The 23,744-nt window shown below is 47.3% G+C and overlaps 6 protein-coding genes across 6 annotated transcripts; 2 read left to right on the top strand and 4 right to left on the bottom strand.

The window, feature by feature from the left end:
• Window positions 1-432: 432 nt before the first annotated feature.
• Window positions 433-1,584, bottom strand: LOC128718308 (uncharacterized). Its single transcript, XM_053811946.1, has one exon. It carries the CDS (start codon window positions 1,582-1,584, stop codon window positions 433-435), a length of 1,152 nt encoding a protein of 383 aa, XP_053667921.1.
• Window positions 1,585-2,678: 1,094 nt separating this feature from the next.
• Window positions 2,679-4,271, top strand: LOC128712052 (rabenosyn-5). The gene has a single exon (XM_053806950.1). The coding sequence runs from the start codon at window positions 2,679-2,681 to the stop codon at window positions 4,269-4,271; it is 1,593 nt and encodes a 530-aa protein (XP_053662925.1).
• An 878-nt stretch (window positions 4,272-5,149) lies between these two features.
• On the bottom strand, window positions 5,150-5,580 carry LOC128709079 (acyl-CoA-binding protein homolog). The gene is made up of 2 exons (XM_053804100.1): window positions 5,566-5,580; window positions 5,150-5,404 (listed from the first exon to the last, which is right to left on the bottom strand). Exons 1-2 carry the CDS (start codon window positions 5,578-5,580, stop codon window positions 5,150-5,152), a joined length of 270 nt encoding a protein of 89 aa, XP_053660075.1.
• A 1,103-nt stretch (window positions 5,581-6,683) lies between these two features.
• On the top strand, window positions 6,684-11,104 carry LOC128707401 (von Willebrand factor A domain-containing protein 8). The gene is made up of 3 exons (XM_053802357.1): window positions 6,684-6,888; window positions 6,955-7,382; window positions 7,490-11,104. Exons 1-3 carry the CDS (start codon window positions 6,684-6,686, stop codon window positions 11,102-11,104), a joined length of 4,248 nt encoding a protein of 1,415 aa, XP_053658332.1.
• A 2,283-nt stretch (window positions 11,105-13,387) lies between these two features.
• On the bottom strand, window positions 13,388-15,110 carry LOC128708606 (solute carrier family 35 member E1 homolog). The gene is made up of 3 exons (XM_053803589.1): window positions 14,654-15,110; window positions 14,018-14,352; window positions 13,388-13,948 (listed from the first exon to the last, which is right to left on the bottom strand). The coding sequence occupies exons 1-3, from the start codon at window positions 15,108-15,110 to the stop codon at window positions 13,388-13,390; spliced, it is 1,353 nt and encodes a 450-aa protein (XP_053659564.1).
• A 1,269-nt stretch (window positions 15,111-16,379) lies between these two features.
• LOC128712263 (vitamin K epoxide reductase complex subunit 1) lies at window positions 16,380-17,732 on the bottom strand. The gene is made up of 2 exons (XM_053807161.1): window positions 17,548-17,732; window positions 16,380-16,725 (listed from the first exon to the last, which is right to left on the bottom strand). Exons 1-2 carry the CDS (start codon window positions 17,730-17,732, stop codon window positions 16,380-16,382), a joined length of 531 nt encoding a protein of 176 aa, XP_053663136.1.
• Between the last annotated feature and the right edge of the window lie 6,012 nt (window positions 17,733-23,744).

Here is a 23,744-nt window from a genome sequence, read left to right as displayed (position 1 = left end):
CTGGTGCCTAGCACCGTCTGGATGTCAGAACCAATGCTCCGTAGACTACATTCCCAACATTTCCCCCTCAATGTGCCGATATTGCATTTACTAGTTGTTTAAGGCTTATATTATCTCACATACTACGCGAATACGAACGACTGCCGTTTGCAGGAGGTGGTAGACAGGTACTCCATTGAATGGTGTATCGAGCAGAGCTCAAACCAAGAAATTCCAATTGCTGTGGTGGTTGCGTGTTATGGTATGTTTCATATATGCTAGAGTTGCGTCGTGTGTCTCCATACGAACTAGTGTCGTTTTTTCCCCCCCCGCACCAAGTCAATAAAAACGTAAACTTCCAACAAACGTAACGACGCGCGTTGCATTACACCGATCGGGATCCGGTTTATTAAACTTTTAACAGAATTCTCACGTACTGCCCCTCGACCCTCACTATCCCGCATAGGCATACACATTCTTACCAATAACTTTCGTGAATTTTTGGTAGTTCATATTCTTGCCAAACTTGCTGAATGTGTTTTGCACGTCGGTGACTATGTTTTTGGTGGCCGGTACTTTTAGGATATGTGGCACACAAGCCTCAAAGTACCCGGCCAGCATCGGTGCATAAAATTCGTTCTCTTTCACCCATTGGAAGTGTTTTACCAAAAGGTTTATAGTTTTCTGAAACATGCGAGCCTTCACCATCGGACGCTCCATCGTGCACAGTGCCTCCATCATCCTCCACGAGTTAAATTTGCGCATTTCTTGCGCCGTCACGTTGAAGATCGGCTCGAACATAAAATCAAACAAATTGGGATAGTAACGTTCCAGCTCGAAGAGATCTAACCGTTCGGCACCGGTCAATAGCGCTGTACGGAAGTGTTCCGCCGCACCGTCGATCATTGTGGTGTACAGTGCCGCTACATCGTTCTCGTTCAGAGGTGTTTTACCGTCCGCATCGAACACCACATGGCTGGCATCTTGCGCAAACATCGCACCCAGGTACGACCCGTAGTCCTTCTTCTCGACCATGTGCTTCTTTAGGTAGTGATAAAACTCGAGACGTTCCTCTCTCGCGGGAAGTGTCCGAATGAAACTGAGAAGATTCTCGATATGTTTTGGGTGACGGCGCTTATTTTGATAGATCCGATCCACTATAGTTTGCCACTGATCCCACGCACCGAGAATGAGATACTGCGTAAGAGCTTCCGATGTACGGCCCGCCTCTATCGCTGCCACTAGCACACGTGTACGCAACTCATCCATCTCCTGTTGACTATCCTTCAGCTTGGACGTCTTTAGCAGATTTGGTATGTTGGCGGTGAACTTTTTCACCTCGTCCCATATCGGATCCGTTGCAGCTGCCTGCTTCATAATGTGGGCACGGATAGCTTCAACCGCTTGTTTGATATTTTCCTCACCTTCCTGCCGCTTTCGGTTGCAGGTGGCTTGCAAATCCGCCGGGACGACATTCTTTCCATCCACCACGTCTAGCGGGATGGCACAGTACGTACTCGCCGCGTCGAAGTATGCACCTGAGACCTCTGTTTCGGTTACTACTAGCAGCAGCAGACTACTCACCACCAGCCAGTAGAATTCCATCGTGATTTAGCTGGATACGTTGGAAATACAAACCTTCTTTATATAAGAGCAATGTATTGCAGCAGCTGGTTGTTTGATCGCTTTTTCGACGTAATGACAGGAATGCAAACAAACCAATTAATATCTTGGAGTATGTTTGCATGGATGCAGCTGGATAAATGAAGCGGAATTAATTGTTTTGTACTATGATAAGTTTGCATTTAGATACACCATAGCAGCTTCAATGGGATATCCAAGTGCTTGGCGAAAGTCTAATGAAAAACATGTAACATTTCAATCACTTTGGTAAGAATTTTTTCAGAACATTCTGAAAAGTTCTGAAATCTGAAAATAAGAATAGACAAAAAAAACCGTCATTTCAAGTATCAAAAAACAAGACCTGTCAACTGACAGTCCCTATTCGGTTGCGTTCGTGTGTGTTTTTGTGTGCGTGTTTTTTTTTTGTTGCCCTCCCTTCGTTGCTCAACATGTCAATTCGTTCATCTATCTCCGCATCCGTTTGTGTTCCTGCCGTCAGGTTTTTACGAGGTCGTATATCTGTTTTTGTTGGATCTTTTCTCCCACTGTCTCTTCTGACTTTGTGCTGATTAACGCCTTTAATTTCACTGGAGATAGCGCACTCGTCCGCTGGTTGCTGTTCCCGCAAGCAAACACATCATTCTCGTCCACGCGAGAAGTTTCCTTTTTCACAATCAAACTGCATGAGTAATCGAAGTTAATTCGATTCCAGCATAGCCGTACGGGTAAGTATTTTCGGTATTCAAGTTGGTGCTACCGATGTGTGCTACATTCTTTTTTAGCCATCGAAAGTATAGCTAGGTGTAGTGTTTCCTGTTGTTTGTTTTGTGGTAATTAGGAAGCTGTATGTAGGCCAATCCAAATTAAGCTAAAACCGTCCCAAAGAAGATGGGCCTCCAGTTAAACATCACGAGACACAAAGCAATGAACGTCTGTTAAGGCTGCAGCAATGAGGTTAGTTTAGTTCCACTGCTCAAACCTGTCAAAGTTACGACATTGATAACACAAAAACCCCTCTAATTATTTTTGCGTCTTCTGCAGTACATAGCGGCAACAATTTTTCACATCCCGCATAAATGGACAAACCGTTCGACATGGTCGATAAAGAGTCCGCAACGTCATCGTCCGGTGCCTTCCTACTGCCGACCGACAGTGAAATCCTCGAAGGGTTCCTATGTCCGATCTGCAAGAGTGATCTCCGCACGCCGGAACGTCTGACGGTGCACGTGGAGCACGAACATTCCGAGGAGCAGGATCTGCTGAAATCGCTGAAGGAAATATTCAGCATCGCCCGGCAGGGTATACTACTGAAGGGCAAGAAGAAACCGGTCCAAACCGGCGATGGTGGCGGTGATGCGACCGCGCCAAAGTTCGGGTCCGAGACAGGCGTTGCGTTCGGAAGTGCCGGCACGGCTAATAATCCGTTGCTGCAACCAGGCAATCAAACGATCGGTTGTAGCTGTGAGCATATGGCCTACTTTAAAGCAGTGCGTAGTCCACGGCTTGAACGGTATGCGGCCGAGACGAACAAATTGATTATCCGGCTGGATAAGCTGCTGGACGGGCTACCGACCGAGCCGGATCAGAAGAAACGGCACGAACAGAGCAAGGTACCATGGATCGACGGGAAGCTGGTGAAGCTTTGCCCGACCTGTGCGAAGAGTTTCGGCATAACGCGCCGTCAGCATCACTGTCGCGTGTGTGGCTCGGTAATGTGCGATGGCTGCTCGCGCTATCTTACCCTGGAGGAAGCGGGCAGGTTGGTGAACCCGAACACCATCAGCCCGGCGTCCGGTGGTGCATTACCGGAACCCACCCAACCGGGTGCACCGGTGAACGAGTCGAGCCACTTTCGGGTTTGCGAACACTGCATGCGGCTGCTGCTGATCCGGATGGAGACGCAGGACTGGAAACGGGAACGTCCGCTGATTAGACAGTTTTACGAAACGCTCCGCAAGGAGCGCACCGACATCGAGCCCCACATTGGGATGTATCGGCGAATACTGGACAGTTTGTACGAGGGTGACGTTATCTACCGGCTGTCGGATGCATCCACGCTCCGGGAAAAGATTGGCCGTTCGGCGGAAAAGTTAGACAACGTCAGCAAGAGTCTGCAGACGCTCCGTTCCGCCGTCGGTAGTCGCGAGGATGTACTCAAGAAGGCTATCCGACTCGGGTGTATTTCGTACATCAAGGAGCAGATGCTGTCCATCCCACCGCTGCCGGTAGAGGACGAGATCAAAAAGATACAGCAGCGCAAACGGCAGGAAACGGAACGGCGCCTCGAACGTGAACGACAGCTAGCGCTGGAAGCGTTTGAACGGCTGGAATTACAGTCGGGCGGAAGCGGTGATGCCGGTGCCGATCGTCAGAATGGAAGTTCCTCCAGCTCGAGTACCGCATCGACGGCGGAAATGACCAACGGTCGATACGGTGCGGCCGTCTCAACGATGGACAATTGGACCGGTACCCAAACCGGTCCATCCAACACCACGTCCGACCCGCTGATCGATCAGATCAACATCGTGAAGGGCTACATCCGGCAGGCTCGGGCAGCACTCCGTTTCGAGGAGGTGGCCACACTCGAGCGCAATTTAAGCGAGCTAACGCAAGAGTTCTATTACCGGCAGCGGTTGGACTCGGATACCAAACAACCGGAAGCCCAATGAAAGAGAATGCATCGAAGAAATGTAGGCGAATAACGCCGTCGTAAAGTTGGCTCGTGCTGGTTTATTTATTCCACTAAATAAAACAATATATTAATATTAATAATTGAAATTGAAAACTCTTAGCAAGTCTTCGCTACTTACCAGGAACTCCTCTAAACAGAAACCAAGTCATCAAAACTCCACCGAAACACCCATTTCTACCGTTATTGAACAAAAGTTTTATTCGAGATTCCATTTTTACTGTCACCATGTGCGCGTTTCGCCGGTTCTCTCTCGTAAAAAGAGATTCTATATTTTGTAAGAATATCAAATTCTGGTCTTCGAAAACAGTTAACAAACAAACAAACAAAAATAAGGAAAATGTTTGAACAATGCAACAAAATTAATTCGCCATTACTGAGTAATGGTCTTTTTCTCCGTAACCCTCGAACGCCACAGGATCATAAATTCAATGCAAAAATTTCGAAATTTGCAAATTACTACCTCCATTTTTTACACCACTAGCTTTTCGCCAGTATTCGAGTGCGTCCTGTGTTTAATGCCAGAACACAATGGCTTTGAGCGTGTGTATGCCTTTTTTACTATTCTCTTCTTCGCAGAGCTCAGCACCTTTTACGCCACGAAATGGTGTGTGCGAGTCATGAGAGAGAACCAAAGAAAAAGAATCTACTTTACTGTCAATGGAAGCCATTAAAACAATAGTAAAAGGCCATTTTGCGTAGGCTGGCCATTTTTTGTACTGCCATAAATGTCGCGTCCTTTATCCGTTCCGTTGTCCGTCTGTCACATGTTCCTTCCTTATATACCAGCAAAACCCATTACCCTTTGCCTAATCATAGGTTACGTTTTGCTGGTTTTGCCACAAACACCCGCATCTTCTACTTCAGGCCGTGTTGCTCGATCATTTTCTGGACCTTATCTACGTACGCTTGTTTGGCGTCGTCCTGCGACATGCCCTTGCGCCCGTTCCAGGACTCCCACTTGGATTTGCCCTTGAAATCTAGGAAGCCCGGCTTTTCCGTGTTACAGTCACCGACTGTAGACTGTTTGTACAAACCGTAGATCTCCAGCAGATCGGCATCGGCGGGTGTTGCGTTGAGGTTCTTCACGTCCTCAACCGCTTTATCGAAGTTCTGGAAATATAGCGACAGAGAGAGATAAAATATACCACTAGCATGTCGTCTCGTTCTGCTACTGAAAAGATCCTTCAAGGAATCTTTCTGAAAAGCAATCCGTGCCTGCTAATAACTCCATTTGCCGGCTACATCCTCCGTTAAACAATACACACACTTACCTCCTGTAGTGACATTTTCGTTTATATATTTTATTGTTTTAACACGCGATGAACAATGTGTCGTTTAGAACGCTCCGGAAAAAAACCGCGTGCTTCCAAGGAGAACAACGATTGCAAAATGTAGCAAAAACTGGTTGGCCCAGATGGGTGGTTAGTTGTACAGGTGCAAGCTTACGTAGTAAAATGGCGCATAGCGATGTTCTTTTTCATTGCGAGAAAGAGCGAGATGCAAATACGACGGAAGACGGCCACACAATACCATTTGGTGGAAGCGTCTTTCAAAAACGCTTCAATTACGGCACGAAATGTTCAAACAAGATTAACGAACATTTTTTAAAAATATTGATCCTTAAGCTAGTTACCATTATGAACATTAACATTAAATTGTCCTTAAATCTCAACACTTTGGAGGACGAAGCTGAAGAAGTAAGAAATTACTTTTAAAAAATAATCTGCTGCTGTTTTTGTGGTACGTGTAAGCACAGCTGTAGCATATATTTACCACCTGGGCAAAATCGCCAGTCGTGTAACCATGGCTAACAGCTGTCAAAGTGAAATGTGAACGAAACAAAAAACCATTTGTACAGGGAGTTTCGAGATACACTTTCATTAACTTCATATAACTTCATAAATGCTAAATTTTCTGTTTGTCTTATGAATTTTGCACAATAAACTAAATGAGCTTTGAAATTGTTTGAAATGTTACAAATCCGCCCATTTTAGATACCATGTATCTCAAGAACAGTCTGTACTTATGGTTTTGCTACTTTTGATAAATGAAATGAATGATAAATGACTGTTTGTAAATAATTGGTTACTGCAAATGTATGCTTATTTTCATAAAAGAGCATTTTTAATCGATGTGTTATTGTAGAGCTTTTATTTACATTGCAAGATTGTTTTACTCAAATTTCAGAACGAGAGAAAGAGATGAAAATAAGGCCCCTGTTGCTAACTGTCAAAATCAGCTGCCTAAATAGAGCAACATCGTACGTTGTTTTCCCTCGCCGTCTGCGTGACGGTGCCGTGTGATGAACACGCAACTAGTGGACGAGACTTTGACCCCGACCACCGGATCAGCTTTAATTGAAGTTAACTAACCACGGTACGCCAGTACCATGCAGCGTAACGTGCAAACAATTAGGCGCATCAATGTGCTCCGGCGCATACTGGCCCACCAGCAACCAACGTTGGCCGAAAGTACCGGACTGTCATGGAACCGCAACTACACAACCAGCACCACCGGTGGCACCATCCAGATAGACGACGTGGAGAAGGAAATCGATATACCGCTGCGCCCGGAACTGGTCCCCAATGGGTACGGTATGTGTGTGCGCGTAAAGTGAAGGATGTTTGGTGCATGTCTGAGTTCGTTTTTCTCTATTACAGTTAGCGTTAGTGATACCGGTGAGGCAGCGCTCTCCCAAACGCGGCTACACCATTTGCGCTGGATGCTGCAGAAAGATAAGCTCGGACAGGATATACTGTTGCTAGGGCGGCCCGGTGGGTTGAGACGCCGTATAGTGATGCAATACTCAGAGCTGACGCGCCGTGAGGTTGAGTACATACTGCTGAACCGTGACACGACCGAGAGTGATCTGAAGCAGCGGCGCGAAATTCTGGATGGGACCGCCTCCTACCATAATCAGAGTGCGGTCCGAGCGGCTATCGAAGGTCGCATACTGCTGATCGAGGGTGTGGAGAAAACCGAACGAAATGTGTTGCCGATTTTGAACAATCTGCTAGAGAACCGAGAAATGCATCTGGAGGATGGAAGATTTTTGATAGCGGCCAAAAATTACGACGGATTACTCGAGGTGAGTTGATTTGGAGAAGAGATATTCAAAATAACGTATTTTCTGGTGAAACAAGTTAGCCCCCATTAACGTTCTTCCCGCTTCTTACTCGCTTGCTTTCTCAATAGCGCTTCAGCCGCGATCAGCTCGACAGCTGGGGTTTGGTGCGTGTTTCGGAAAAGTTTCGCGTGATTGCGCTGGGACTTCCGGTGCCACGGTACCGGGGTTCACCGCTCGATCCACCGCTCCGTTCCCGGTTTCAGGCACGCGACATTGCCGAATTACCATACGTGGAGGTGCTAACGGAAGCGAAAGTACTTGCCGGCCCGCTGGACCGTCCGGATGTGCTGACCAAACTCGTATCGTTCGCGTTCGGCATACAGTCCGCTTCGGCACTGCTACCCGATTTTCCGATCGATAATCTCCGGTACGCTGGTATGCTGTTGCGCAACAACGGGACACTAACCGAACAGGAGTTGCTGCGCCGGTTCTACCCGTACCCGGTATTTCTCGAAAAGGAAGGCAGCTCGTATGTGACGGGGTTGATGGAATCGCTTGGTTTTACTGGTGAAAGCGACGCGTCGAATTCAATGGAAATTGAGGGAGTTAGCAAACAGGCAGACGGACAACTCAGCGTACGATTGCGATCGTCCAGCAAGACGGCAGAATTTCGCCTCCCTGAAGGCAACACAGGCCCGCTGGAAGATAAGCGTCAGCAGTTTATACCTACATCCTATCAGAATGGTTTGCTGGCGGAACTGCTGCAAACCATCGCGGTTGGCGATCTGTGTCTGGTCGGACCGAAAGGATGCGGTAAATCGATCCTGGCCGAACAGTTGTGCCGTTTGCTGAACGATCAGCACATGGAAGCGATGGTGCTCTATCAGGATATGACGGCGCGAGATCTGCTGCAAAAGCGTACAACGCGCCTGAACGGTGACACCGTCTGGCAGGACTCACCCCTACTGCTGGCCGCCCTTGCCGGGCACGCAATCGTGCTCGATGGTATCCATCGGTTGCACCACAGTACGCTCGGCATTCTCCACCGGCTCGTGCACGACCGCGAGCTGCAACTGTACGATGGACGGCGTCTTCTCTCGCACGAACGTTACGATCGGCTGCAAACAGCGCAACCCGATCTCGACCTAACCGCACGCGGTATTCTACGCATCCATCCCGGCTTTCGCATTATCGCACTGGCCGAACCGGCCCAGGGTGTTGGTGCTGGCGGTGCGCCAGTACCTGCACGATCCGGCCCATCCGGTGCCTGGATCACTGCGGAAACGCTCAGCCTGTTCCTGTTCCACGAGGTGCGTGGATTAAGCGAACGCGAGGAACGTCACGTGCTGGACACACTGTACGGTCCGATCAGCGATACGATGGAGCAGATACTGCGCGTTGCCCACCATCTGCGTACGTCGCCGGACGCGGTGCAACAGACGCTCGCCGGGAACCTTTCCACCCGGCAGCTATTGCGTATCGCCCGCCGTCTACACCAGTACGGTGAGGATCGGAATGCGGCCGACATACTGCATGCAACGTTCCTGAGCAAGTTTATGCCGAGCCTGCCGCGCAATGTGCTCGATGCAGCGATGCGTCGCCATCTGCCAAACTACACGGGTAGCTCGGATGGGGAGGCGGACAGCAGAAAGCAACCGATCAGGGTGGAACAAAAGGATGGAATGTTGTGGATTGGGCGTACCAGTGTGCCCCGCTACCGCACCGAAGCGGTCACCAAGATACCGGACATTGTGTTCTACGACGTGCCGCAGCATCTGCGGCTAATGGAGCGTCTGCTGCAAGATTTTCTGCTCGGCGAACATTTGCTGCTGGTGGGAAATCAGGGCGTTGGCAAGAACAAGATCGTTGATCGGTTATTGCAGCTGATGGGTCGTCCCCGGGAGTATATTCAGCTGCATCGCGACACGACGGTACAGTCGCTTACGCTACAGGCTACGGTACGGGATGGCAGGATCGAGTACGAAGATTCCCCGCTGGTGAAGGCGGTCCGTTACGGGCACGTGCTGGTGGTGGATGAAGCCGACAAGGCACCGGTACACGTGACCTGCATCTTGAAGACGCTTGTCGAGAACGGTGAGATGTTGCTGTCGGACGGACGCAAAATTTGCCCCCCGAATGCATCCGGCAAGCCCGCAGGTGAAGGTTTCCTCCCAACCCATCCCGACTTTCGGCTGATTGTGCTCGCAAACCGGCCTGGGTTCCCGTTCCTCGGGAACGATTTCTTTGCCGCGTTGGGTGATTTGTTTGCGTGCCATGCGGTCGACAATCCGCTGCCGGAGTCGGAAATGTTTCTGCTGCAGCAGTATGGACCCTCCGTGCCGGTGGCGACGATCCGTCGGTTGGTCGATGCGTTCGCGGAGTTGCGTGAGATGGCAGACGCCGGTACGCTCCATTATCCGTACTCGACGCGGGAAGTCGTTGCGATCGTGCGTCATTTGGAGCGCTTCCCGTCCGATGCGCTGGCGGAAGTGATTGGCAATGTGCTGGATTACGATCGGTACGCACCGGAAACGCTCGACCAGGTGACGGCGGTACTGTTGCGGCACGGGTTACCGATCGGCGAGTATGCGGAGGGTTGCGAAGCGTTGGCGGCGATGCGCAGAGAACGCCAGATACAGCTGACGGTCCGTAGTCACAGCGGGAAGGATGTATCCGGTCCGAAGCATGGTAAGGTCGACCCGAACAATGATCCCCACGTCGGTGGTAATACGTGGGCGGGCGGATCCGGCGGCCGTGATACGGCTGGGCTCGGTGGTAAGGGTGGTCCGTACCGGTTGGATGCCGGGCATAAGGTGCATCAGCTGTCCGACGCGGAAAAGGACGACGTACCGGAGGCAGTCAAGCAGGCGGCCCGTGAGATGAATCGGAAAGCGTTCGAGGCGAAATTGCGCGAGATCCAGATGAGCCCGTACGAGCATAAGGTGTACGAGCAGTACGCGAAACCGGTGCGTCGACAGGTGCAGCAGCTGCGTATAACGCTGCAAGCGTTGCAGGCACGCGCACGGGAACGCCAGTGGCAGAAGCACCGAAGCGCTGGCGAACTGGACGACACCAAGCTGGTGGAGGGGTTGACCGGTGAGCGGGCGATATATAAGCAGCGGGCCGAACAGGACCCGGAACCCGGCACACCCCAGGAAAAGCCCAAGCGCCTGAAGCTGGTCGTGGACGTGTCCGGTTCGATGTACCGGTTTAATGGGTACGATGGGCGGTTGGACCGCGAGCTGGAAGCGACCGTCATGGTGATGGAAGCGTTCGATGGGTTCGAGGGCAAGATAAAGTACGATATCGTGGGGCACAGTGGCGAAGCAGTCGCGGTACCGTTCGTGAACGAAAACAACCCACCGAAGGATGCGAAACGGCGCCTGGAAACGATCAAGATGATGCATGCGCATGCACAGTTCTGCTGGAGCGGCGATCATACGCTTGCCGCCACCGAGCAGGCGGTCGACGAACTCGCCAAGGAGGACTGCGATGAGGCGATCGTGATCGTGCTGAGCGACGCCAACCTGGCCCGGTACGGTATAACGCCTCGGAAGTTAAACAACGCACTCGCGCGCCAATCACCGCGCGTACAGGCGTACGTCATCTTCATCGGCAGCTTGGACGATGAGGCGAAGGTGGTGGCGGACAACATGACCGCGGGCAAAGCGTTCGTCTGCATGGATTTGGACCAACTGCCGCAGATAATGCGCCAAATCTTTGCCGCCTCGTTGCTGCAATAGTGTCAGCTAACCGTTGAATATGCTGTTTAGCCCACAGAATAAAGAGAACCCCCTCAGGGTACGATTCATGTAGATAGTGTGCATAGATAGTTAGCAACGTCGGGCACATCAGCAGGTGTACATACTTTTAAACACTGTACCTTATCTATTTTTATTTGCTGAATGAATGGGCAAAATAGACGGTTGTGTATGGATGTTTCCCAATAATAGACCACAGAGGCGTTATACATAATTGCTTTGCGATGCTTGTTGGGAGTTACATTGTGGAGATTCGGATTTTAGATACCGTTTCCGGGATCGGTGTGGAATCTTGGCATCATTATCAGCTATTGCATTTATACAAAGGAAAATAGGTGTGTAACTGTTACAGGGGTATATTATAATCCGAGTATTGCGATCAATATATTATAACAGTAAAAGAGCATTCCGTAACGTAACGACTTGTGTTTTTTTGTGAATAAAAAAAAATTTGGAGGAAAATTATATTTTTGAAGGTGATCAGGCGATAGCGCTTAATAATTGTAAATATTGCGGATATCACATTTTGCAAATGTAAAAATAGGCCAAGACCATATGTGGAGATCGCAGAGGTTTTTAGGAAATGTGATTATAAGAATTGTGTATGTAAAAAACGATAAACTTGCTGGAAACCCCCGAGGACTCAGGAGTCGTCAGAGAAATCAGAGTAATAATGTTGCTAGAATCCGGAAAATCCTACCCATCACGAATGTCAGACTGCTGAGGACACTTGTGCGGACTCCTCGAGCAACTTCTTGAAGTTATCGCCCTAAAGCCTATTAGATACCGTCAATCTTTACCCGATTTATTTTTCATTTTCTAACAAATAACACAACAAAAAGATAATCAAACTAACCACATGCATGCTATAGAAGATATTGCCACGCACCGCTCATCAATCTTCGTGTAACATTTATTGTTCTGCTTCATGTCGCACAGCAGCACCATTTGTTTTTATTCCGCAATTTCGTTTCCCTTCTTGTTTTGCCAAGCAAATTTAACGCGCATTTAAATAACACGTAGGAAAGCAAACTGGTTAACCGAAATTGTTCTAGAAGTTATATATTTATAATTTTTTCCTATTACATTAAATTCGTCTTTCTTCCCAATCCATCGTGGAGTGGGCTGGCTGTGGGTTTGATTTGATGCCAAGAAATAATGAAAGAGAATAAAAGAGAAACATAAAAAAAGAAATATACATACAATAATGAAACAATAGCTAACAACAACAACAAAAACCCGCTGAGCAAAAACCAGATGGATGACGTTTAGTGATTTTGTTTAATTTTTGCCTCCGTTGCTTAACCTCCATCACGCTGCTACTAATACGCAGCTTGTACTGTACAAGCGTCTAAGTATCGGTGCCCGGTACAGCAAGAAGCAAACGCTTAATGGTCGTTGAAGAGAAATGCGTAAAAATTAATATTGCTTAGAATCGTGAGCCATTACAATAATAATACAAAAGTAAACAAAATAATTCGTGAAACAGGATCGTAAGGAAAAGGAATAGCTAGTTGAAAGGGAACGTACATACCCTCACATCAAACATTACCCTGCGCCGACAGATTCGTAGCGAAACGCTTCCCCTAACTATGTACATTTCAATTAACAATTATGCGATATATCGGTGTACCCGGGTGCAGGAGAAAGTGGCTAAAGAACACCAAACATCAGAAGGATGAGCTATAACGAGATTGTGCTGCATGCAATGGAACAGACTCAAAAACTTAATCAGAAAATACTGTCTTGTTGTTTGAAAATTATTGCCTCTCTATTACGTGGTCCTAGAATGTGTTAGTAGCCTCCTTTCGCTAGCTAGGTGGTTGATTGTTCACAACACCTGCTTATTTGCTACTGATGTATGGATGGATAGTTTGGTTATCAAGCAAAGCAGCCTTCCCCTTTTGCCGATTCTTTTCTTTTGCTATCCTTTAGCTGCTTGCTAATACTTCCCGCTTTTTCCCCACACCTAACACAAGCGTTCGGCGGTGGAACAATCAATCGCATCGTGTGCGTATCTGTCTGTGTCTATATTACAAGAGTGTTCCAAATGTTGACCGATTGGGGCGTCGTATCTTCGGGAGTCGTTATTATTTAGGTTATATAAATTACTACGCGTGCTAACCCGGTTGTTCCATACCGTGTCCTTACTAATTTGCTACAACATGCTTCCACATCTCTCTCTGCCGGTATGGTATCTCAGGTCCCGTTCTTCTATCGATGCGCTCCACTGAATGGCCCGGTGGGGAGGCAACCTGTCAACCCTTAAACGAACAGTAATCTGCCATTGGTACTGCTGGACGTGGTCATGTTGGACGATGTCGTGATTGGGATCGTCGGTGCTACACCAGGTGGCCCACTGTGTGGATGGGTTGTCGTTGGCACGAGAGTGGATGTACCATTCGCTAGTAGTACATTCTCCGGTACCGAAACACCACCACCACCATTAGCGTGCAGTGGAGCGTACGGATACCGTCGGCCATTACCATGGCTGGCAAGCGTGTTGGGACCTTTCACGTCACCGGTCTCTTTCGCACCGAATGCGTAAGGTAGCAAAGTGTCCTGGCGACGGGCAAAGTATTTCGCTCGGTTGTAACACAGCACACCGAGTATCGCCACCAGCATACCGAGCACATTCAGCCACGTTACCGGATTGCCCAGCACAAACAGTGAGATGGCAATGACGAAGATTCGCTTGCTCGCACTTGCGACCGCGTACGTAAGAGGCGTCACCAGCGACAGCACACTGAACGCAAGTATGTTCTGCAACCAGTTAAGCACACCGTCGGTAAACAGCAGCGCTATCACCCGATAATCACCCGTCACCTGCAGGAAAAACGTGAATTAAAATGTAAGAAAAAAAAACCTTGGACGAATAATTAAAGGATACGTTACAATGGATGGATGTTTCATCACGTTAAACAGATCGACGTAGATCCAGACGGGCAGAAACATAAACAGTGCCAACCGGCCGAGTATGTGCAGCAGCCGTAGATGGTGGACGCCCGTTTCCTTTAGCACCTTCTTGGAGAAGATATTCTGCAGCGAAAAACCCATCGTTGCGATCAGCGCACTAATCAGCCCAATCACGTCGAACGACAGTTCGGTTAGTGTGGCAATACCAACGCCAACGATGATCGGCATCAGGGATAGATACACGGCTTTTGTCTGCCGTTCGCGCATTATAATACGCGACAGTATCACGGTGAACAACGGCATCGTTGCTTTCACTGTTGAAGCAACAAATAGTAATGAAGTTAGTACGCTTCTAATGTGCACATATATTTGTTAATTATTTTGCTTTGGTTTCGGTTAATATTGTGCTTCATGAATCTTTTTAGAAGTGTCATTCATAACAATCTTCTGTGAGGATTCATTGGAATCCTGAGTCATGATTGATCAAACACTCAAACACTAGATGCGGTTGATTGCAGGAGTGTTTTGTTTGAGTTCTTTAATTATGATAACAGTTGATTGTAGATGAGTTGGCCAATAACAACCTGAAACACCGTGTTGCATGCTAACACTTACCTGTATGGGCGTACGAAACTGGCACCTTCCAGATGGAAATGTGTGACGTTACCGAGGCCAAGAATTTCCCCAACGCCAACGGCACGATAAAGGTGAAGTAGTAGCGCCAGGATATGTCTACGTACTTCCGTACGCCCCACAGATTAAAGAATGGTCCACTGTACACGGTGATGCTGGTCAGCTGTATCATCGTGACCGTCATTGGGTAGGGAAATTCGCTCAGTATCATCTTCCCGATCACGTTGTTGCTGCTGGACACAACGTACCACAGGATGCAGAGAAACACGATCGTTAATGTTTGTCGCATACTTCCGTCGTGGCCGGGTACTGGCGTACTACCGCCCGCATATCCGCCGTCCAGTAGTGGTGTGTTACCACCGCCATTTCGATTGCCTCCACCAACACTGCGCAACCCGCTGACCAGCGTACCGATCGGTCGCTTAAGCAGCATCGCCATGGTTTGAAAGGGAGTGTTGTATACGTCGAACCTGATCCGCACGATTGACAAGACGACGTTTTATTTTTATATACAACGTTACAAGGTAACACCGACCGCGTTACCGCACCCGGAATCGGTTGCAGGCAGTGTGATTTGACGGGGAGCTTGAAGGCGGGTTGCTTACGCCCCTTATCACACACGCTTGCCTAGTTTGCCTTCCGCTTTACTGATCGGTATCGGTGCGTGGACGATGTGCGGATAATAAATGCAGTCGTGTACACACATCACACATCTTGCAGATGGCGTTACTTTGCTGTCGTCGTCGTCGTGCTAGATTGTATTATATGGGCAGCTTTTACCCCCAGCAAACCACACTGCAGATATCACCCAATCCGGTCCGGTAAGTTATCTTCTTACACGAAACTGCAATTAGGTAAGCAATTGTAGCGCTCCAAACCCGTACAGAAAACACTGCCTCACTTTCGCTTGATACGTACCTTGCAAAACCACCGATATGTGTCCACGAAGCATCCACTGTCGTTTACATTGACCACGTCTCATGCTATCGGTTACGTGCGTGTGCGTATTTCGATCTGCTACGCTAGTGTGTGCGTGCGGTGAGCTGTCACAACTGCCCAGGCCCAGCTGTGTTTTGCGTTGCCTTTCATATGATCGACCACGCGGGTGGTGTGAGCGAGACAGCGCAACATTGTTGACAACACACAGCTGGCTGTCACTAGCGCGGATGACGTTTCATCGGACGCTTCGTAAACGTTCATGGAAGTTCGCAGTCGTTTTCAATAGCTTTAGAAAAAAGTAACCCTTTTTTAAATATATTATCTTAACTTATATAATGTGTGTGAAGCTATATTGAAAAGAAAGTTTGAGTCATCTGTTTCGTGTAATTTTAGAAAAAAAAAACAATCGAGAGTTCATAAAGGAAAATGAGTTCTTTTCAAATTTAAAAAAGCGGTTGAGCGCTCCTGTTGTCAGCAGTGAATGAAATAGAGTAACTTTTTTTCTTGGAATGCTTTTTATTAATTCACAAACGCAAACATTGAACCATCTCGCTATTTAGATAGCTTATTTTTTGGCACCGAGAACTAGAAAAGCATTAAACTGCTAGGAACGGGATAACGATGAAGCAATAAGAAATCCAACCCTTAACTGCTAGATGCTTTCGTGAGGTATATAAAACCCGTTCGTTCGCATTTGCCTAACAAACATTTACTATAACTTGCGAACAAATGAAGCGTAAACTTATTTTTGTGCTTTAGTTGGTACTTCCTACTTTGACTTGCTAACTTTGAAGGCGCGCATTATCTGTTCGTCCCGAATCAGTACTTGGATTTTCTGAAGCGCCAGTATCAGGCTGATGAGGTTGACCGCGTACGTAGTAACGCACACGATACACATATCCTCTAAGATGTAGTAGAGCAGATACGCCAAGTACAGTGACAGACAGTTGGATAGCAGTATCAGGTAGCTGTTGAGTCGGGAGATGAGTAAATGGTCGCTGAAGCTGAACGCCGCCACGATAAAGTAATAAAAGATGCCGTAGAACCCGTTCGGTACGTTCAGGAGTGAGTCATCGCCAAGGACTGGTCCAACAATGCCAAATCCACGCCCATACCTAGTGGTGAAAAAATAATTCAGCAAAAGGAAACTTTATCTGCAGAACTTACAATTTTCATGGGGGATATAGCTAAACAAATGCCCGGTTCTAGGTTCAAATTTCAACTGAAACGGCGGAAGCTATTAATAAATGTAAGAAATTCCAGAATCCCACAAATCAGATGATATACCAGGTAAGCATGGCAAAATCTCACAGTGTTAACATGCAAATTTCCAATACCTCACAACATGAGCAGAGATTATTCGAAACAGCAGCTCTCCCCCATCTTGATGGCAATATTCTCAGCCGGGTTTTACGACCTTGCTTTTATTGCGAACAGATGTCTTGCAAACAAATGGCAAGCATGCACCGAATGCACATTCGCGCGTTTTTATCCATATGCATTTTTATTGACCTTTGAAAATTCGCATCTTTCGTTTTGCTCTCTTCTTTTGTTATTACTGCAACTTTGTTTTGGGGTGTATTTGTGTCTATTGTTTTTTTTTTTGTTATTCCTCTTACAGTAGTACAGGCTACCGACCTGCGATACATTATGCAGACGATAAAGTTTATTGCCGCTAAACACCAAATGCTTAACATTCGCAAACTCGTATAATCGCGCCACAAGCAGTTATATGCAAATGATGTTGTTGATTAGTCATGATTATTTGCCTGCCACGGGGTGCGCTCGCGTTGCTCGGCTCTCGTTCACCGGCAAGCGATCGATTTATTGCTTTATATCCCCATTCGCGTATTCTCGAGTGATATCAATTTGCGTCTGGTATTTATAACACCGGTGGGTACAATTATATTTGCGCCATCTCGTACGGGTTTGCCTACCTTGAGGTGAACACCTTAGTGCAGCTGATGCGCTCGCTAATGTCGCACATCGCACGGTAGGAATGGTCATGTTCGGCACGCAGCTCAACGTAGGATGTATACAGCGATAGCAGAAAGCCACATACGCTCAGACCAACCAGCCCTACCGTGTAGGAACACTTGCAGTTACCAGTGAAAATGCTCATACTGACTGGCGCTATAATTTGATTGCCGCAACAAATCAATCACTCCCCGGCAGGAAGGTTGCAATATGGATGTGATGTTCGGCCGTATAATTCGCTCATCTAGCAGTTTTAGCGCGCGGTAGCATTTGCTAGCAGCAGCAGGTGTTGCTCTAAAACGAAACGAACGGAAAAACAAAACGACCAAAAACCACCGGCAATTACTGCCCAATCGATACTTCTACGTTGCGGGCTCACTGATAATAAAACAAAACGAGTTTTACGCCACAGAAGCGCTACACATTTGCCACAGCTGACATTTGACGCTTTGCTGTTTTTGTGGTGTCAAGAGGTCAAATAAACAAACCGCGAATGCGGTGCGCGAGAACTTGGTTGCTGTCACCCGGGTGTGCTTGTAGTTGTGGAAATTTTGAAACAATGACTTTTTAAAAAATGTATTATTGACAATGTTATAACTTTATTCATTTCGTGTTGTTTGACTGAATATCTGACACTTTTTTGCTGCTTAACTGTTTTTTTTTTTAATTTTAATTTAAATCAAATATTTTATTTATAATTTCATACTTTGGTCACTTTTGGTTTTAAAAGTTCTTAATAAGTTTCTTTTTCACTATACTATTTTTTTTTATGGGAGAGTTCCTTTAATAATATTCTATACAACAACTTACGTTGCTACAAGGCGCCGATAAAGTAGCCACCTGATTGCTTAACTTTCTCCAGTCGTCTATCCGCAAAAGGTGTCAGGTGTACCAACACTGCAACAGAGCCGCCAACTTGAACAGGTGGAAAAGCTCATCATTTTGCACATTGTTAAGAATCATCATTTTCCAGCCAAATACAGAGCACAACAAAGAAAGCAAAAAACACACACAACAAAAAACCAACTGTCAACCGCACAGATTTGAGAAAGGTGGCGATCTGTCTAGGTGTCAAGTTTAACGATTTAACGGCCATTTAGCGGAATAAATTTGTAGGCGTCAAAATATATTATTTGTTTATTTATACAAATCATTTGAATTTTCGTTTTGAATCACTCAAAATACCTAAAAATTTGACTAGGTATATAAAATGATAAACATTCAATGCGAGAATTGCCGTCTAATTCATTTTATTCGTTCAAAACTTATTGAACTTCAAAATTGCCCGTGTAGAAACGATTCGGTGGTTTAAAAATAAGACTATACGGCTGGCCGGTAATCGAGAAAAAGGTTTTTAGGTGAGCTATTCAAATTGAACATTGCATTGTGCGGTGAGTCCAGCGTGTAATAGAGCGAACAGTACAGAGAAACAAGGAGACTGAGAGCGCATATAGAGAAAAACCACACTCAGGTAACTCATCTCTAGAAAACGGATCGCCTATATAGCTATCTCTTTTGCGCTAGCATAAAGGTAAGGAATCTTGCGTGCGCGCGCGCACACACACAGTCGTATGCGTGATTGTTTTGTTCTCACTCGTTACGATGGCGTTCTGGGCGGCACTCTTCTGTTGCCGTTTCTCTTACACAGTCCCGATCGCTCTCTCTCTCTCTTTCTCTCGTTCGCTCGCTTTATTGATCGTACTTCCAGCATGCTCGAAATTGATTAGGCGCTCACCGTACACAAAAAACGGTGGCCTGTGTATATTTTTGTTGTGTTGTGTGTGAGTTTGGTGGCGCTGAGCGGGTCGCTCACCGTTTTTCAATGTGCGCTCATGGCTGCCAACCTAACGACGCTGAACGGCTGACCGCTCAGTAAGCGACCGTACTGGAGCGCAGCAGTAGCGCAGAGCAACGGAGCAGCAGCAGCAGCAACAGCAGCAGCGGTAGCAAATAGTAGCGAAACAGCAACCAACAACTGTCCCCGGAGTGCTGAAAACGAAGGTGGTTGAAATGCTCTGTTTTGCCGTTTTGTTCACAAAGTTTGCGGTCAAGTTGTTTTCCAGTGCAAAATCGTTGAGCCCCTCGTAAAGAAGAAGAAGAAAAAAGTGTCCCCACACCGTTTTACGGATGCTCTCTCCGGTGCGTGTTGACGGTGAACGGTGAACGGTTTTCTTGTTTTTTTGTGTTTCTTCTTCTTCCTCTTTGGCATGGGCTTTGGTGTGTGTTCCGTAAAGGGAGCGTGAGGGAGAACGGTGATGTGAAGCGCGCGCGCGCGACCCCTATGTGTTGAACGTGCGACCGAAAGAAAGGGAAGAAGGTACGCACGCACAAAACAAACACACACATGCACACGGTACGGGAGTTGCTGCAGTATACCTTCAACCTCGCCGGCGTAAAATGAATCCGAAACAGTCCCGCATCCCATTTTCCCTTCGCAAGCTTCACACGTGGAGGACAAAGGAGTGAAAGAGAGAAAGAGAAAGCGAGAGGGAGACAGCGTAACAACCATTCCTGGACGGATAGCAAACTAGAGGAAGAAGAAGAAGAAAATGAAATGGTCCAGGAACAGAAGACAGCGTATGTACGAGGGGGAAAGGCAGGCAAAAGGGGGGAAAGCACTAAGCGCACACCGTAACAGTGAGGTCCCACCGCAAACTTGGCGCCCTTCTTTCCACTCCGTTCCCTTCTTTTTTCCACTATCAAAAAGGTAAAGAAAAACCCTTCACTCAACACTCTCTGTACACACACACACGCACCGTTCCCTCGCCAGATTCGATTCTGTGGGGGGAAAAAGGAAATATTCGTACCAATCGTACAATTAGGACAAGTAAAATGCAGTTCGCGAAGAAAATAGCAGGATATCGGGGGAGGGGGTGAAATAAAGCGTATTAACTAAACCAAAAAAAAACGCCCTTTTCATCAAACACCCTTCGGCCACCTTTCATGTACCGCTTGCTCAGACACAAGAACAGGCGTGAAAGAGTGTGGGTGCACGGTGGGGTTGCTTTGTGGTTTTGTGTGTGGAAAATCAGTGCAGAAAACTCGAGGCCGCTATTGCTTCTTGTTTGTGTGCGCGTGTATGTGTGTGTGTGTGGATCTGTAGCATTTTTCCTCTTTTTTCCAAACGACCGTCGTGTGCGTGTGCGCAAGCGCGCCCCTTCTCGCTGTGTGTGTGGCTGTGTGTACAGTTGGCTTTCCGGTGTGTGTGTGTGGTCAAGACGGAAGGGACGTGCGAAAAGGAAGAAAAAAAAACACAGGAGAAGGGAAAAGAAAAACGTTTAGAAAATGCCAGCCGGAAGGAACAATATGTACGCACACACGCACACATACATGTATTTACATATGCGAGAAAATGGTTATGTCGAGTGAAGGTGGTTTTATGGTTTGAGCAAGGAAGAAAGTGTTTTTTTCTCGGTGATTTAAATAATATTTGGAAGATTCCATTGTTGCTTTTTTGCTTCTCCGTACGACACCCTGTGCTCTTTTTCTTCACCTTGTTGAGAAAAAGGTTGTGCGTTGAGAGGACATTGAAAGCCATTCAATCACCTCCACCTTTTTTCCACCGGGGTACGTATCTTTCGCACGCTCAGGCATCTTTCGTTGTTTATCGGAAGGGTCGTCCCGTGACGTAAGATCGTGTGCGCGGCCAAAAGGAAGTGTGCGTGCGTGTCCATGGGTTTGTGCCTGTGAGGTTCTCATAAGCCACAACACGGGGGAACGTTGCAGAAGTTGACCACCACCATCCATCCACCAAAAGCGTCCTGAGAAACAATCAACCCGCTGAAAATGTGTGTGTGTTTTTTTTAATTCCTCCTGTACCCCAAAATCACCACAATGTCCAATTTCGTGGTACGTCTGTCGCTTGCGTTCGCTCACTCTCTCTCTCTTTCTTTGTGTGTGCGTGCGTCCCGTGTACCCGTCCCATAATGGAGTGTGTGCGTGGTGTGCGCGCGCACATTCACCCTGTGTACGTTCGCGTAATTTAAGCTGTGTGTGATTGTGGTGACGGGGTATGTGTGTTGTGCAAAAATCTGCGTTGTGTGTGCGATCTACAGAACAACCCCGAATCCGTTCCAATTCCGTGTTTTCCACAACTCGCACACGGCATCACACAAAACCTACCGTGCATAAAATCCAGCGTGAAAGAATTGGCCAAATAGTCGTCGAGGCACCGCAGGTCGTCCCGGTAACGGTGGAACCTGTGTGTGCGTGTGAAGAGGGTACGGGGCCGAAAAAGGGGGAGGGCGACCTGGGGTTGTGTGGTGTAATGGTGTAGTGGTGGTACACGTCGGGACAGGACGGGAGAAGGAACCCAAGCAAGAAAAAATAAAAACCCGCAAGCAATCAAGCCATGTCAGCAAGCAACTGAAAACCCGGGGCACTAGCAAAGAGGCAACCGATACGAAGCGAGCGAAACACACACGGAACGCGGCAGCAAAAGGAACGAAAAAGGCCCTCTTCAACCCTACCAACCAAAAATTGCAAGCAATGAGCCCCCCAGCCGCAACCGCACAACCAATAGCAAAGCAGTACAGGCAGTCAGGAGTACGCTGGAAGGCAAGAGTTTTACTGTGAGTTGCACCTAGAGTTCGTTTATAGCCGTAGTAGTTCTTTATTTTTTGTAGGTTATAGTACACTCCGTTTTGGATGCCCCGTTTGTACATCATCGGGATATGCATGTGGTTGCTGCATGCTTTTGGCGTGGACGTGGGGCGGCAACACGCCGTGATCTAACCGCGAGAGCGAGAGAACGAATGCCCGATGCCCCGCTGGTCCCGGTTTCCAAGACTGCCCGCATTAAGTCTTCCCTTTTTGGAGCAGGCACCACAGTATCGTATTGCCGTTGGATAATGTCCAAACGAAATTCTTGCCGAGACCATGGTCGGCACGGTCCATGTTGGCGAGACCATGCATCAAGCCGGCTCGGTGCGGGCTGTTGCGATGCTTTGTAAGCGTACGCGAATTATTCGCGTCCTCGTGCATTCGCTCCCACTGCGCGTTTGGGTAGGTTTCGTTGTTGGTTAATTGCCAGCAATAATTCCAAAACAAGCAGGAACAACTAGCTTCGAAGGACAGCGTTTACGGCGGTCACTATTCACCTTCACTGGGGATGTTTACCAATGGGCATCTGGTGTGGTTGATGAGTTATACGAATAACATATTTGACCTACCTTTTTTGTAGGAATATCCCGAACATGAAGCACATCAGTTTTCGTAGAATTGGACGAACCACTGCAGGCGTGATCAAAGATGACCGATTTGCTACTGTGACGACTCTAAAAGTGTATATAGATGAACTCGTTGTCTATTGCTAACTTTACATCCCTTTAACTAATGGTCGCTCAAAGCGGGCAAACATTCTGAATTTCCCAGACCTATTTGACCAAACCAATACTCCAATCACGATCAGGACACTTCGACACAACGAACATTTCTGTACTGACGTTAGTGGGCTGAGCTGGACAAACAAGGCCTAAGTAGCACTTTCACCTGTCTACTTGTCAAAATTATCAACACAACAATCAACCAACCTTTCCAAGCCATTACCTGATTGAGAGAGTTTAATCGTTAAGAGGAAAACACAGGAATATAAAAAATAAGAATATTTTGGACAATACAAGCTCAAAGCCAAAAGAAGCGTGAGAGAACAAAAGGAAAACTGAGATAATACACTGACAAGAGAGACATGCAAGGCTCTGAAGCTGATACAACCTGACATCATACAACCTCAACCTCATCAGTACAACCTCAAGAGGTCTAGACCTACCATTTCTGGCTTTCTTTGACTTTATTTACCCGTAGCTGGATAGTCCTGTGAACGGGTTTGGTTGAGATGCGATTTTGTACCGGTTCTGGGGTGTCGAACCTGTGCTGTTACTAAATACACAACTAAACAACAATCTACAAACAATATCTTCAACAATCAATTGTTACATCCAATTCAGAAACTACATGCGTGAGTTCCAGTCTGATGGGGATCGGCAAAGTCGACAAACATATGAACCAACATTCACTAGTTAGTAGAAGGGTCAAATAGTATGAAAAATTTATCAACATCAAGAAGCACCCTCTCATAGGGAACGTCCAGAATGTAATCAATTCACTATAGCTTTGCTAATATTATTTTGCCATAAAACATTCAAGGTCTTGCCTTGGG

The sequence above is a fragment of the Anopheles marshallii genome, chromosome X, assembly GCF_943734725.1.
Source record: "Anopheles marshallii chromosome X, idAnoMarsDA_429_01, whole genome shotgun sequence".
Taxonomy (NCBI): Eukaryota; Metazoa; Arthropoda; class Insecta; order Diptera; family Culicidae; genus Anopheles; species Anopheles marshallii.
The sequence above is the reverse complement of the archived record's forward strand: the minus strand, read 5'-3'. Positions and strand labels throughout refer to the sequence as shown.

Excerpts from the sequence above, each read along its gene's own strand:
- LOC128718308 (XM_053811946.1), bottom strand. The coding sequence starts at position 1,584 with ATGGAATTCTACTGGCTGGTGGTGAGTAGTCTGCTGCTGCTAGTAGTA.
- LOC128712052 (XM_053806950.1), top strand. The coding sequence starts at position 2,679 with ATGGACAAACCGTTCGACATGGTCGATAAAGAGTCCGCAACGTCATCG.
- LOC128707401 (XM_053802357.1), top strand. The coding sequence starts at position 6,684 with ATGCAGCGTAACGTGCAAACAATTAGGCGCATCAATGTGCTCCGGCGC. Across the intron at positions 6,889-6,954 it reads ACTGGTCCCCAATGGGTACG|TTAGCGTTAGTGATACCGGT; the intron begins GTATGTGTGTGC and ends TCTCTATTACAG. Across the intron at positions 7,383-7,489 it reads ATTACGACGGATTACTCGAG|CGCTTCAGCCGCGATCAGCT; the intron begins GTGAGTTGATTT and ends CTTTCTCAATAG.
- LOC128708606 (XM_053803589.1), bottom strand. The coding sequence starts at position 15,110 with ATGGCGATGCTGCTTAAGCGACCGATCGGTACGCTGGTCAGCGGGTTG. Across the intron at positions 14,353-14,653 it reads AGTTTCGTACGCCCATACAG|TGAAAGCAACGATGCCGTTG; the intron begins GTAAGTGTTAGC and ends TTGCTTCAACAG. Across the intron at positions 13,949-14,017 it reads TGATGAAACATCCATCCATT|GTGACGGGTGATTATCGGGT; the intron begins GTAACGTATCCT and ends TTTTTCCTGCAG.
- LOC128712263 (XM_053807161.1), bottom strand. The coding sequence starts at position 17,732 with ATGAGCATTTTCACTGGTAACTGCAAGTGTTCCTACACGGTAGGGCTG. Across the intron at positions 16,726-17,547 it reads ACTAAGGTGTTCACCTCAAG|GTATGGGCGTGGATTTGGCA; the intron begins GTAGGCAAACCC and ends TTTCACCACTAG.